The 14,527-nt window shown below is 50.3% G+C and overlaps 5 protein-coding genes across 5 annotated transcripts, besides 2 other annotated features; 4 read left to right on the plus strand and 1 right to left on the minus strand.

Moving 5' to 3' along the window:
- Window positions 1-1,020: 1,020 nt before the first annotated feature.
- FPSE_08690 (uncharacterized protein) lies at window positions 1,021-4,735 on the plus strand (the record flags this gene model as incomplete). Its single annotated transcript, XM_009261808.1, has 7 exons — window positions 1,021-1,433; window positions 2,037-2,688; window positions 2,750-3,410; window positions 3,453-3,656; window positions 3,720-4,172; window positions 4,590-4,607; window positions 4,695-4,735. The coding sequence occupies 7 exons, from the start codon at window positions 1,021-1,023 to the stop codon at window positions 4,733-4,735; spliced, it is 2,442 nt and encodes an 813-aa protein (XP_009260083.1).
- A 330-nt stretch (window positions 4,736-5,065) lies between these two features.
- Window positions 5,066-6,706, plus strand: FPSE_08691 (uncharacterized protein; the record flags this gene model as incomplete). Its single annotated transcript, XM_009261809.1, has 1 exon — window positions 5,066-6,706. One exon carries the CDS (start codon window positions 5,066-5,068, stop codon window positions 6,704-6,706), a length of 1,641 nt encoding a protein of 546 aa, XP_009260084.1.
- A 707-nt stretch (window positions 6,707-7,413) lies between these two features.
- Window positions 7,414-8,037, plus strand: FPSE_08692 (uncharacterized protein; the record flags this gene model as incomplete). Its single annotated transcript, XM_009261810.1, has 1 exon — window positions 7,414-8,037. The coding sequence occupies one exon, from the start codon at window positions 7,414-7,416 to the stop codon at window positions 8,035-8,037; it is 624 nt and encodes a 207-aa protein (XP_009260085.1).
- A 499-nt stretch (window positions 8,038-8,536) lies between these two features.
- Window positions 8,537-8,565: a microsatellite.
- A 364-nt stretch (window positions 8,566-8,929) lies between these two features.
- On the minus strand, window positions 8,930-10,984 carry FPSE_08693 (uncharacterized protein; the record flags this gene model as incomplete). The annotated part of the gene is made up of 7 exons (XM_009261811.1): window positions 8,930-10,131; window positions 10,184-10,465; window positions 10,513-10,590; window positions 10,647-10,652; window positions 10,708-10,758; window positions 10,846-10,899; window positions 10,981-10,984. 7 exons carry the CDS (start codon window positions 10,982-10,984, stop codon window positions 8,930-8,932), a joined length of 1,677 nt encoding a protein of 558 aa, XP_009260086.1.
- Window positions 10,985-11,902: 918 nt separating this feature from the next.
- Window positions 11,903-12,719, plus strand: FPSE_08694 (uncharacterized protein; the record flags this gene model as incomplete). The annotated part of the gene is made up of 4 exons (XM_009261812.1): window positions 11,903-12,029; window positions 12,079-12,192; window positions 12,261-12,377; window positions 12,430-12,719. 4 exons carry the CDS (start codon window positions 11,903-11,905, stop codon window positions 12,717-12,719), a joined length of 648 nt encoding a protein of 215 aa, XP_009260087.1.
- Window positions 12,720-14,215: 1,496 nt separating this feature from the next.
- Window positions 14,216-14,261: a repeat region.
- Window positions 14,262-14,527: the final 266 nt, after the last annotated feature.

The following is a 14,527-nucleotide window of genomic DNA, read 5'->3' on the forward strand; positions in this document are numbered from 1 at the left end:
TTCACCTCGTCCACTTACAATACAAACGGCAAAGGCAACTGACCAGGCCATAAACGCAAACGCCCACACCGTCTTCACGCGACCCTCGTACAGAAATAAATAAATGATCGATTCACCGTAAATCGCCATCATCTGCTTTATATATATACAGTAACCCACCCATTTTACGAGAACAAGCTGCTGCTGTCACTCCCACCTTCTGCCATCACTGCCCTGTCAGCTCCGCTCCCTCACAAAAGGACCAGGCAGGCTACAACACCACAACCACACCACGAAACATAATTTTGGTTTTCGCCCATTGAACGTGCCTTTTTCCGTCTGATTTACCACCAGTCACGTTCGACAGATTGTCAAAGCAACTGTAAAGAACACTCTTCTCCACCATTTCGCATAGTATATTTTTTCTACCAGCCGCCATCTCCGCCAGTACTTCTTTCTTACTTCCTTCTCAAAGCTTTATTGTCCGGCCCTCGACTTGCGCCCGCATCCAAATCACTAGGAGCTCACTTCCTTCCTCAGCTTCGCAAAACCGCGTCACTGCCAACCTAAGACGTCACAATCTTGAGTCCTCAGGCCTGCGCTTTCGCCCTCCACTCTTGCCTTACCCCAGCTCTTTGTGATTCGGTTCTTCCTCTAAGCCAGACCAGGCCAAGCCAGGCTTGTCCGCCATCCAGTTAGCCTCTCCGTCTTGGCGGCAGTTACATCTTGGCAGACCCTGCGACATAGGAAAGCATTGCGTACTTGATCAAGACTCAACTTTGAGCAAGCGCGAGCTTTCTTTCTTTCTTCACCATTCAGACAGCTCCTTAGCCCATCTATTTCCTCCCGGGTCTTTCTCCCTTCTTCAACCAAGCTCACCATTAGGTATCGAGTTCAGCATCGATACGTTTGACTATCATCAAACCTTATACACACATTCGTTTGCGATAGTCACATCTATCGATAAGAGTACCGACCCGACTTAAACTCCGAGGCTTATCACGGTTCATTACCAGGTCGCGTCCTCAGAGACGCTGCATCATGAACAGTATGGCCACCGTTTCTAGAATGCCTGTTCCAGTCAGGCGCACCGACTCCGACGTTTCTCCCAAAACCATTATACCACCACAAGACTCGACTCCGCGTGACGCAAAGGTCGACTATTTCCCAGACTCCAACACAGTCGATGGATCCAATACTAGTGTCAGGGCCAGCGACGACGACTCCTCTGCGCACAAGTCGAGTATCTCATTCGCACCCGATCCACGACCCGATCGCAGCTCAAGCCGTGAGAGCGACCAAAATCAAACACAAAACCAAGACCTGATGGTCCAGAGGAAGTCCTCCACCGGCTCAGTTTCCTTCCGCCGAATGACCAATCCCAAATTGCCACAGGGAATACCTCAGCAAATGAGCAACAGTCGTATACGCGCAAGTTCTCCTGATCATAAAAGGTACGTTGGATCCTTCCGTTTTGTCTTTCCCCACTGTGAAGGCGCCTGTTGTTGCAATGTCAACCTCTCTATTTGATTCCCAATCTCGCTTGCAACAATACGTTACCCGAACCAAACCCAATACGCTTGCATCCGGTGGCTTGAGCATTGAACTTCGCAAGACCCTTATGAGCATAAATTGAGACCTGCTCGATCTGGAATCGATTAGCATCTTGTACCAAAGTTGGTCAGATTGAGTCCAAAATGGCCTTATTGGAGATGGATGTGACGCCATGCCAAGAACGTGTCGCGTGCGGCTAGGGAAGACCTTCGACCATCGACAATGCGTCCCCACATTGAGCAGCTGTTTCCAGCGAGTGCGGCAGGCAAAAGGGTCCAACCATCACAACCTAGTTGACCGTCACCGTCAGGTCAGGATTTGCAAGTTGAGTTGATTCACATTCACGATGCGGTATCAAAGATGGATTCATGCCCTGGTCCCCCGTCTGGGTGGAACTGTTTTACTTGGCCGGGCTATTCCTTACAACAACCTTTTCGCTCCACCACTGAGCTCCCGCCATTAATTATGGTTACCCCGCCGTCTGCGACAAACCTTACCCGTAGGCGTGGGGATGGATGGTCTTCGCCGGCTCTCCTCGTCACTTATTTGGTCTGGATCGTCAGGCCATCTTTCACCACAGCCACCCTTAGCAGATCGTCAGCCCCCAAATTCCCGCAGAGCTCTCGAATATTTCCGGCACAATCGTCATTGACAACCTTCTTCTCTCATACCACTTCCCTGCCCATTATCACTTTCCCAACTCATCATTGTTTCTCTTTGCCTCTGTTTTGTGGCCTTTTCGCACTCATGGCGACGCTAACCGAGACCCCGCCCGATAGGTTCCAGAAACATGTCGCATTCGACAATGTTCCAACTGGTGAACCGACCAAGAATAATGCCATTTCGTTCACACTCAATGTTCGACACAAGGGATATCAGGCTAGGCGCAGATCCCGGTGCTTCATGGTTGGAGTGGACGAGCATGCCTACTCTGATTATGCCCTGCAGTGGCTGCTGGAAGAGCTTGTCGATGACGGCGACGAAGTTGTATGCGTGCGTGTAGTTGAGAAGGAATTGCGTTACTCGAATAGGGAATACCGAGAAGACGCTGAAAAGGTTATGAGGGGCATTCTCGACCGTAATGGCAATAACAGGGCCATCAACATCGTTCTTGAATACGCCGTTGGCAAATTACATACGACCTTCCAGGTTCTGGTACGTTGGCGAAGTGACTTCTTTTGCGAAGTCCCCAGGCTGACAACTTCTTAAGATCCAGATGTACCAGCCTGCAATGCTTATTGTGGGAACAAGGGGACGCACACTTGGTGGTTTACAAGGGCTCGTTAACACGCGCAATTCGTTTTCCAAGTACTGCCTCCAATACTCACCCGTACCTGTAGTCGTGGTTCGACCTACAGAAAAGCGCGTTAAGAAGAAGTCTAAGCGGGCCAACGACTCTGCACGACAGACTTACGTGAGCATGTTGGCTGCGAATTCTGGAAAGCACGAAGCCGATAGTGAGGCGAGCAGCACTTATGAACTTGAGGTTCAAAACTCTCCCGACGAAGAAGCTCATCAAGTTGCACGGGCCTTGGGGCTGCCTGCATCTTTCGATCCCACGATCAAGCCATTTAACCACAGTCAAGCGCTCAACGTCAAACCGCAGGGACCTGCTACCGTCAGCGCGTCTAATGAAGCGCCAGAGGACCGGCGATTGGTCAAGGATGATGCCAGTGCTGCTGGCGAAAGCGACGATGAAGATGACGGTGAAAGCGATGACGATTCTGGAGAGTTTGAGGTTGTTAGTGGGCAACAAGCTCTGGATCAGGAGAAACTGAAGCAGCTCCACAAGATGGAGGTTGGTGAAGCAGCGGCGTTGAAGATGAAAGTGAACGAAGATTTAGATGAGGAAGATGACACCCCGTCAGCCCAAAAAGGTACATCATAGAAGATGAAGGGCAAAAACAATTTAGGGACAGAAAATAAGCAAGGGAATGGTGGGAATGAAGGTGTCGAATACATCGGCGAAGTCTCACACCAGAAAGTCAAGCGATCAACTACACAGCACCCTCTAGCGAGGATCTCCAGAATACCCATCTTGTACGGAACTACCTCCTCAACGCCAAACAAATTCAAAGATGCAGGAAAGGCCGTATCTGTTGACTCAAAACGCAACGCCAATGGTATTACAAAATCATCTACAACGCTTGGGAAGCCACTTTTGGGGCCAGACTCCAACTAGCAAGACGGACAGAGCCAGTTCTCGAGAACAGATAACAATGGAATCGAGCAGATAGACGGCTTCCAAGACTACCCGAATAGACCTGCTGACAGTCACCGGTTGCAAGATATCGATTCTCACGAGCACAGTCCTGAAGCGGGCAGAGATGCCATGGAATTGGAGACGATGAGCCGTGTGACGAAGGACGACAACGACGTTGAAGATCAGGCCAGGGAGGAATCTTTCGCCGGCGATACGGGCACAACGAACGGCTCACGGGAAAACCCACAGAATCAACGTCCGAATCCCGAATTACCGGCAGAGGATCAAAGATCCAGCGTCGATTTGGAGGCGCAAGATCAACTTGGCCGTGAACCTCGAGATGGACGTGGAGGTGGCCGAGATAATGACAACTACGCCAATGGCAATGCTGACAATGGTCTTAACGGTAGTGATAACGCTACAGGTCGGCGTGGCGGTAGGCTAAGGGACTTGGTAGGAGGATTCATCTGCTTGTGGTGCCTTGACTTGCGGCGTAACACTAGAATAGGAAGATGTACTTGTATTAAATCATGAAACGAACCAGGCTGGAATTCAAGGATCGGGGCTCTTTATTTCATCAGTAGCGATATACTGTTTCAGCGTTAAAGATATCTGATACAATTGCAATATGTCTGGAACGCATCAGGTGACGTGTATCACATGGAAGTTTCGAATTGTTGATTGCGGCTCATGATTGATGCTTTGCGTTTCAACGCATATGCAGCAAATAGATGGACCAATGGTAGAACGTTAACAAGGATGTTGATTGCAAGTGACAGGACCCTGAATTCTGAATTGAATTAGGAGATGCAGTGAATTTTTGGCCTGAGGCAAATGAACGTCACTGTAACAGGGAAACAGATGCGACGACGTAAGCCACCATTTCTCAGTCTTTTAACCCCAGACCCAGGGGCTAATCATCTCAATTTTCAACACTTAATACTAAAGTACAACAAAGCAAAAGACCGATACGAGTTCAGAATCGATCTGCGCTGGTGACTTGTACCTTTTAGAAAACAAAAGACCCTAAAGTGACATCGCTAGACTCATTCACCACAACTTGTCGCAACGCTCAGAGGTCCAAGTCAAAGCTGAGGGACGTGTTTCAATTTAACACAATTCAATACCTACAGTGCAGCGGCCGCGCCCGTAATACTATTAGAAGGGAGGATTGCTGCGCCTCGACACAACGACAATAATAGCAACCCTTTCGTATACGCCATACGAAGGGAGACAGACTCCTCCTATACATTCTACATGGCCCCGCGCCGAACCTCGACAACCCACCAAACGATATAATCATATCAGAAACGACCCAATCCTCTCAACATGTGGCCTTTTACTCGCTGCGGCGAAGACGCCTGCGAAATACCTCCCCGTCCTGTTACTCTCGCCTCGTCCATCTCCGCCCTCCCATTTCTCTTTATCTGCATATCGACATCGATCCTCGTCGTTCGCCATGTCTTCCCTCGATTAAGTACCGACGCCGACTCCCGCGACGGTGAAGACCACGTTTTGCCTACACATGCGCCAGCTTGTCTGCGACAAGTCCATGCTGAGCACGGGGCTAAGAGCTGGAGACGGCGCGGCGCAGCCTGGACATTTGGTCTCACTGTTGGATTGGCTGCTACACTAGGCGCGTTGATCATGGACGAGATCATTGAAGTTGTCAACGCGGATTCCAGAAATTTGGCTTTGAGAATAACGGTGCCAAGTCTGCTATTTCTTCTAGTCGTGTTGGTGCCTTGGCTGGAATGTCGATCAGTTGTTACAAGTGCAGGATGGAGTTTCCAGAGAACAGCCAAGGGAAAGCTACCCAGATTTGCTTGGGGACTACACGCAGCTCTGTTCATGGGATGGCTTTTTGCCTTTTGGTCGGTTGGCCAAGCTGTTCCAGAGGGTGCGATGCGTAGGATGAGCAACGGGAGCGGAAGCCTATCGGACATGCTGACGCGTGGCTGCTTGGAGCGCATTGGTGTTGTCGGTATCTCACTGATGGCCCTGCTATCTGGCTTTGCTGCTGTTTCTTCACCTTGGCATGCATTCATGGATCTTACAGCACGAAGAAAACGACCCGTCACGGATACCGACGTTGCAAGGAAACAGGCTGGTTGGGATACAGCAAATGAGATGCTCCTGACAAAGCGCCATCGTCTGCAGTTTCTCGAGCGAAAGACTTCTGCCGCGCAGACTGGAGCTTTTGCTAAGGGAAGCGGTCTTGTTGGTAAAGTCATGGGCTCTCTGCGTGGCGCAACCGGTGATGAAGCAGAAATGCGATCACTGCGATTGGAGATTGCTGGTCTCGAGACTATGGAAGCAAACCTGGCATCCGGGGTGTCCCTGCTCAAGAGTCATCGCGCAGCGACAGTTCGTGCGTCTACACCTCTTGGTCGGCTTTTCCTTGTGCCCTCGCAACTATTCAGCTTGTACTGTCTGTACCGTATCGGCGCCACTACAATCACAACCATTCGCCGAGCTTATTCACCCACGTCAACTTTCGCCAACACTGATCCTATCAACCGTTTCTTGAGTATCCTCGCTCGCCATTGGGACCCAAAGCTTGACCAGTTGGCTTGGGCGCGGCTCATCAGCTTTGCTCTTAGCGGTGTCATTCTTGTTGCAAGCGCCAACAGTGTCGTCCAAACATTCCATCTCTTTGCCAAGTGGACACCGGGCCTGCTGCGTCAAGCTCAAGCAAATCTGGCACTGGTTGTCGGGCAGATTGCAGCGACTTATGTCATCTCCGCCGCTCTCCTGCTACGCAGTCAGTTGCCTTCTGCCTTGGGTTCAGCAGTTGGAAGTGTCTTGCGAGGTGCATTGAGCCCTGCGTTTGTAGACGGCTGGTTCGAAGGCTGGTTTTTGGTAGGCAGTCTAGTGACAGCCATTGGTATCTGGGTAGGCAGAAAGCTTGGAGGAGAAGATGAGTGGGATGAGTACGGAATGGAAGAGGTTGGCGCCAAAATGTCTTAGGTGTTTGGTTGATGATGATTCGTTTCTATACTTTTTTGGGAGGTTTTGGGATAGCATGCGTGCATTTTTAATGAGTGGGCAGATGTATGATGGACTGTTGTCTGGACTTTGGCGTTTTGAAGACTACCTGAGGGACTCTTGACGAGGCGTTGATACAGTGGAGTACAGGTTAGGTACTACATGATGAGTGGGATACTATACCTGGGGATCAACGAAATGAATTAGAGGAGCTGGCTGAGCCTTGAATAGATATAATGTGTTTTAATTATTCAAAAAGACTTTTCATCATGTCGAACTCGTCAGATATGTACAAACAATACCATACGTTGTGCACTAGACTAGTCTAGACACGAATCTGTTAGTAGTAAACCATGCAGTTGGCAAGGGTACAAAGTAAGCTTCAAATTGAGCAATCACTGCAAATGTTGGCGTAACGGAAAAGACTCAAGGCAGAAGGATTTCAGACCCCTCACTCAAGGATCGTTACTGCCTGCATCCTGTTGTTCTTGTCTGGATAATGGCTTGCATATGACTCAACCTATGAGAATCATTTCTCGTCAACCACAAGTCAACCAATCATCCTCAGCTCGGAGCCTAAATCAGGTATCAAATTATATATACCTACCGCTCCCATATAAACACCATACAAGACCATCACAAACTCCAAGAATCAGGACAACTAAACAACTGAACATCAAAAGGTCATCATGCCACCACCTTCGCCCTCCCCGCCACTCTGCTACACAACACCCCCTTCTCTCAACGCCTTCTCCTCCAAGCCAGCCGAGTTCAGAGCAACTCACCCTCCAATCCAACACCTCATCGCCGGCGCCCTCGTCACCAACCCCGAAGGACAAGTCCTTCTTCTCCGCCGCGCAGCCCATGACTCATGGCCTCTGCTATGGGAAGTCCCTGGCGGTTGCGTCGACGACATAGACGCCGATCTCATCGCCGGCGCTGTCCGCGAACTCTGGGAAGAAGCGGGCCTGCGCGCCAACAAGGTGAAAGGCGTCGTGGGAATAGCACCTATCGCGGAACCCATGCCTGACGATCCGCTAGAGAAGGAACTTGAAGTGCTGTACGACATGCTCGTTTTTCGAGCCGATGATGGGGTTTGGGGGAAGTTAACTGTTTGGGTGGATGTGGAGAGCTGCGAGGATGTTAAGATTGATGAGGAAGAGCATGTTGAGTTTGCGTGGGTGACGGAGGAAGAAGCACTGCAGAACAGCTTCAAGGACGGGAGGAAACTGGACTTTGTCAGTGAAGGTGTCAGGAGGAATGTCCTCGAGGGCTTTCGTTTGTGGAAGCAGGAGAATCAAGGAAGCAAATGAGTTTTTGACTATCTATAATGATGGAATGGCATTAACATAAGATATGAGGAGGGATATCATGTGGTCGTTACTCGTCTATAGTCACATGTCTATCCTCACCCAGCGACAGGTCCAACTTAATCCCTTTAAAAGCACGATGAGGTATCAACACCAAGAAAGAAACCAGTGGAACAAAAAGAAAGGGGAAACTAGAAATAAACAAAGGGCATTTCATTGATCCCATAAACCGCCTAGCATACAAATCTGAGCTCATGTCGTGATTCGATCTGGCTTCAACTTTGTTTGCAAAGTCTAGAGAAAATGAACTGCCTTGTGCTCGTCATAATAAGCAAGCAACTTTTCAGTCCCTCTCCTACTTTCTTTCACCTCTTCCCACTCCCTCTCCTAACCTTTCATCCTCTCGTCATCACGCGGCAAAGACGTTTTTGGGGAAATCAAAAAAAGAAAACATAAAGAAATAAGAGAGCTGTGATCATTCAAATGCATGCCACGTTTCCGTTCCATTCATCCATCCGTTCATCCATCCATTCGCCGCCGTTCTTTTTGCTTTTGTCTCGAAACGCCAAATGTTAAATGCTCAAAAATGCCCCCCTTGTCCCCTGAGTGAGTGAAGCAGACATGGAAGCTGATCATGAGTCCAACGTGTGGCGGTTAGACGAGGAAAACAGGATGCCGTGGTCATATAAAACCAAGGCCGAGAGAAAATCCATGCCCTGGCAACCTGTAATATCAGATTGTCGAGGATATGTATGAGATGGGTGTTGTTTACGAGAGAAATTGTAACGTCCAAGGAGTACTCGCTGCTCTTGGCTTCAAGTCAGACGACTCACGCCTTGTGCCGAAGCATTTTCAGTCGTCAAACCGTAGAGAAACGGGGCGATATGTACACATTCTAGGGTCCCATCGCACGGCCCTGGCGACCCTTCTTGTTGGGCACCGTAGTCCAACCGTCATCATCGGCTGTAGGGGTACCAGGCTCATCGGGGGAACCAGAGGCTTGTTGGGGAGCAGCTCCGTTGGATCGAAGAGGTCCAGTTCGGGCCTCTCGCATACCGCCACGTCCACCACGTCCACCTCGAGGTCCGGCACCTCCACGGGGTCCTCGCTGATCGCTACCGGCAGAGCGCCAGCTTGAGGCTTCGTTCGCCCTTGACTTGGGGGCCTCTCGGGGCTCGCGGGTTCGGACGGGGACCTTCTGTTCGCCGTTGGCGTTCTCAGCCTTGGGCTCAGCAGACTCCTCTGTTGTCTCGGGAGTCTCCTTGGTCTCAGTGGCAGCCTCAGCCTCCTTGGCCGCAGCAGCTTCCGCCTCAGCCTCAGCCTCAGCCTCAGCCTCAGCCTTAGCCTCAGCCTCGGCTTCGGCCTTGGCAGCGGCCTCCTTCGCCAACCGCTTCTCCTCCTTGGCCTTCTCGTCGGCCTCACGCTTTTCTTGGATAGCCTGCTGACGCTTAACCTCGATCTCCTTCTCCCTTGCTGCTGTATCGATAGGACGAGCAGCTCCGAAGGGACTGGCCTTCGCCTCTCCAGCTGCGTTTGATGAGGCATCGGGAGCCTCGGAGACTGTTCGCTTCTGGAGGTTCAAGCGGGGACGTCCACCTTGAGCGGTGGGTGCGTTGGAAAGAGCGGGCGAAGGGGGAGCGCTACCATCGGGCGAGGTAGGCTTGGCGGCGTCAGGACGCATTCGGTCGCGCCACTGCATGTCCTTGTCGGCAGCAGTGACAGTTCGCTCCGGGCGCTCAGGACGCTCAGGGCGAGGGCGAGAGCCACCCTCACGAGCCTCACCCCAAGCAGGAGAGTCACGGCGGTTGCCACGGAAAGACTCGCTGCGCTCACCCTGTACATCAGGAGAAGCACGGGGACGGCTTCCATCTCGCGAACCAGAGCCCTCTTGAGGGGAAAGGGGAGCGAGAGGTCCGTGTCGTTCCCAGGTAAACTCACGCTGGGGACGGCTCTCAAAAGCGGGATCACGAGGTCGACGCTCACGGTCACCAAAGTCGCGGGCACCGCCCCTTGAGGGAGCATCAGGCAGAGGACCCTTGCGGTCCCAGGCACCCATCTCACGGATAGAATCTCCTCGGCCGGGATCACCACCACGAGCTAAGCGTTGTTAGGTTGAAAGTCAATATTTGAAAGATGTGGGCCAACTCACGAGGGTCAGCAACCTTAATCTTGATCATTCGTCCACCGAAAGATTCACCATCAAGGGCAAGGGCCTGCTTGAGACCATCGAGGGTCTCAAACTCGACGTAACCGAATCCCTTGGGGCGCTGCAGCTCGCGGTCCTCAATGAGACGGACGTTGACGACACCACAGCCTGTAAGGAAGTCGGCCACGGCATCGTTGGTAACATCGTAGGCAAGGTTACCGAGGTGGGCGGTAAAGGGAGGCTTATCGGGGAGAGTTTGAGGGGCAGCTTCGCGAACGGAGAAACCTGCAACTGTAAGCTTGAGCGATCTTTGGGACGGAAGCAACACATACCCCGGTCCTGCCAGCTGGAAGAAGAGTTGATGTTGCTGCTGTACCGAGAGCGATCGGAAGGGGGCAGAGCCTGAGTGCCTAGATCTGGTCAGTCCACCATGATTGAGAATTATCGCATGTAACACGGCACGTACCAGTAGCTGCGAAGAAGTTAGCAATCGAAGGCAATGATAGACATGGAGCGGCAATGCTTACCGTAAGAGGTCTCCTCTACCTCATCAGCCCAAGAAGAGCCTCCACCAAAACCTGTAAGTCATAGTCAGTATGGGGTCAACGAGGGGCATACGGCGGGGTGCAGTGCGCAGGCGAGGGGCGGGACAAGGCGAGACATACTGTCAGCCAGAAAGTCCCCAAGGGACATCTTCTGCTGTTCCTTCTTCTTAGGAGCTGAGGCATGGTTAGCAACTGTTGGATAGCGTATGGCATGTAACCAAAGAGGGGTCCCGCAGGACAGAATATAGCACTCACCCATGATTGCGGTTAGGCGAGCACGCGCAACGATTCCTAGATCGATGCGCCAACGAGTGCTTAGGGCGAAGCCGACCGGGGTTTCAGCTTCAGCTTTCGCTCAGTAGAGAAGGGCGAGATCGGGAAGAGTCTCGCGAGTCGATGGAGTGAATTTTTGGAAAAAAGGGCGTTGCGAAATGTAGACTTGCCCCGACCAATGTTGCCGAGTCTGGGGTTGACGAGTTGAAATTTGCTCGGCGTAGTGGAAAAATATGATGATGGAGGCGCCAGTTGAGGGTTGCCTTAATTTTGCAGTCCAGGCCTGAAGTGGGAAGTGGGCGCTAACCCTTTTTGAGGCCAGTCCCCACCATTCAACCCCTCTACTCGAACGCTGTCTCGCTTGCATTTTCAGAAACACCAGCGGGTGAAAGAGCCGGCATGTGGGTAAAACGCTATGAAATCACCGCATCTACTACTAATCTAACCTTTGGGTAGGTATCAAGTTTAAGAAATGCACCTGTAACGCTTTGTAGTATTACTCTAGTGAGTATCTACCTAGGTACCTACGTATAGATACAAAGCACTGATAATAATTATACAATTTCAATTACCTCACAGATTTACCTCGAGAGGTTCCATTCAATGCTTTGTCTTTGGTGTGCACATTCAAATCCACTCAATTGGCCAAGCATCTCCATGTCATGTCACGGGATTTGTCCCAGCTATTAGTGGCTCTCTGCTATTGGTCCTTACCCGCTTAGCAAAACTTGAGATACAGACGCTGCCAGAGCCTCATCAACCCCAATATCAAGTCGGACGACGGTAATTGTGAAGCGGACCATGTAACATTATTTCCTTTTTTAACCAATTGTAATTTTACTTACCCGTCCACAATACCATTCTCGTTTCAGCATTTCCTGTCTCTACACAGCACCATCGCATCATGGCCGAGAATGGAGGCCGAGAGCCTCAAATGATGCACCTGCATCAACGCCAGTCATCCCGTGGGCTATTCTCTCCCGAGGTTGTTGATCTTGTGCTACCGCCTCTGAAGTTTGGTGGCTACGCTGGTAAGTTGCTTCAATGCGTCCTCACACACCCTAGACTAACATTAAATAGGAACTGCTGGTGTTCTGGCTGGTGTTGGAGGCTCAATTTTTAAAGAGGCCAACCCTATAATTTGGGGTGCGGTTTCTGGCTTCCAATGGTTCACTTTAGGGACAAGTTTCTGGTGTAAGTTGGTCATTTGATAAGACTCCAAAAATTATTTGCTCGAAATTTCCAACTGACACTTTTCCAAGTCACAAGAGGTATTGTTCTAAAAGCATGGGGCGGTGAGGAAAGACTCAAAAATTCCGAAAAGACAATGGCCAGCGCAGTATCTGGTACAGCAGCAGGCGCCGTTGGTGGCTTGATCCGTAAGTCAGACAGGCCACATAATTAATGCTTCACCACTGACACCATGGTTAGGAGGACCCAAGAATATCCTACCCGCCATGTTTGTCTGGACAACAGTAGGAGCTGTTGGGCAGATAATAGCAAACCGAATGGCAGTTCGCAAGCCCAAGATGGATGATGAGAAGGAAGGATTCCTCACACGATGGACGCCGCTCAAGAAGCTCACAGACCAGGAGTATAAGGATATGATGTTCGAAAAGATGCTTCGGATAGATGCTGATATTGCGCTTATTGATGAACGTATTGTTGAACTACGGCAACAAGCCGAAGAGGAATCTAAAAATAAGCCTTCGACGCAATAACACCAAGACCATGTCTTTACATTAAATCACTCCCAGGTTCATGCATCGCCTTTCCTCTGATTGATTGCTCGGCCTGGTGCATGACTTGTTAGAGGGCTACTCTCAATAAACAAAGAATGTTGGGAAATGTGCAGTTGGGATGATACCCAGACACCAACTGGGAATAAAACACCGCTATGACATGCTGCTATAGTGGTAGCTCGTATAATGGCGAGCTTATCAAAGGCCACTGCGGAATGAAACAACAATGACGCATATAGAGTAGAAAAGACAAACAGTGGAAATGGAATGAAACATTGGTTCTCTCATTGCGCACGCATGGCACTAACCAACTCGTTGTTGTCTACTAAGTAGTGTTTTTAGTATTCTTTTGCGCCCTGACGCTGGATTTTGCAGGCCTTTTCTCTTCATCATCCATGACACTAGACTAACCAACCATGCATGCCATTGATGCCATCTGGGGTACATATCAACGACTAATGGTACCTGGATAACTTGGACCAAGTTTGCCAGGTTTGAGTGGGATTAAAGACACTCAGACCACGTTCTGTAAGGATACCAGAGCGGCAACTCATCGGAAGCCTGCATTTGTGCTTCTCAGGAAACTGAGATACAAGTTTGTCCAGCTGTAGCAAACATCTCGACGGACATAGATATCCGGCTTTAGATGGATACGGAACTCAAAGACAACATGCATTCCCCGCACTTTGTCTGTGAGTTGGGTACCGGGCCAATAGCATTTTTGGAGCAAAGGAACATTGTGTTTATTGATAAGGTACATAGTATCTGTACAGACTCCGTTCGCACACCAAGTACGAGTCAATTGAACTGTTGGTTACGTGGCACAAACAAACGCGAACGGCTCTGACAAGGCTGGTATGAAGATCTGTGTTGCGCAGGAAATGAAGACATTCAATCTTTCATGAAGCGACATCTCCTATCCATTCTGGGCCCCGTCTCCTTTTTACAGACGGTAGCTGAGATAGGTAGCAATACTGCGGAGTTGTTGAGATTGGTGATGATTAGGAAATGTCTTACAAGGCGCTCCCTGCTAAATGAATGGGGTCCGTGCTTGCCCTAATTGATCTAACTTAACAGAGAGAGGTGAGGCTCGGTGGCTTGATGCAAGGTTGGTGACCTCTCAAGCTTCTGTTCGTCTAGGTCAAGTGGGGATTTCTCATAGAAATTGTAGAATTAGAGGTACGTACTCGTTATCGCGTCCTGCATGGCCTGCAAGGTCAGCAAGAACTGCAAGGTCAGCGGGCAAGCTCAGGGCAAGTTCAAGGAGCGGTTCGGTTCATCCGTGCCAGAGAAACACGGGCTGGCCAATAGTTGAAATCTTCAGATCTTATCCGGCTATTCAAAGCTACCTACGTACTGTATGTATATCTAAGTATCCTTCTTTCAACTTAACTTTACCTATGTCCTATCCCCCGCTAAAGTTGCTTTTTTTTCTTTCGCAAAAAAGTAATTGACGCTTGTTTATTCCGCAACGCGCCTGGCCCTGCCCTGTACTGTCCTATACTGCCCTGTACCGCCCTGTACGCTTGCGCCAGCGTAACACTCCTTTTTTTCCTTCTCGAACAGCGACCCTCGTCCGTGGATCCAGACCCCCTTGACGTCACAAAACCTCCCCCAAATCTCCTTAGTAGAGCATCGCGTTCGATATACTTCCGTCGATCCCGATAAATAAAAAGTCAGCTCTGTTGAGTTTACCTTTCCACTTTACGCCTAGCATCCCCGAGTAAGATACGGGCCTATAAGCAACATAGTTCCTGCTACCGCCGCCGCATCTCGTCCACAAAAAC

The sequence above is a fragment of the Fusarium pseudograminearum genome, chromosome 1 (assembly GCF_000303195.2).
Source record: "Fusarium pseudograminearum CS3096 chromosome 1, whole genome shotgun sequence".
NCBI lineage: Eukaryota > Fungi > Ascomycota > Sordariomycetes > Hypocreales > Nectriaceae > Fusarium > Fusarium pseudograminearum.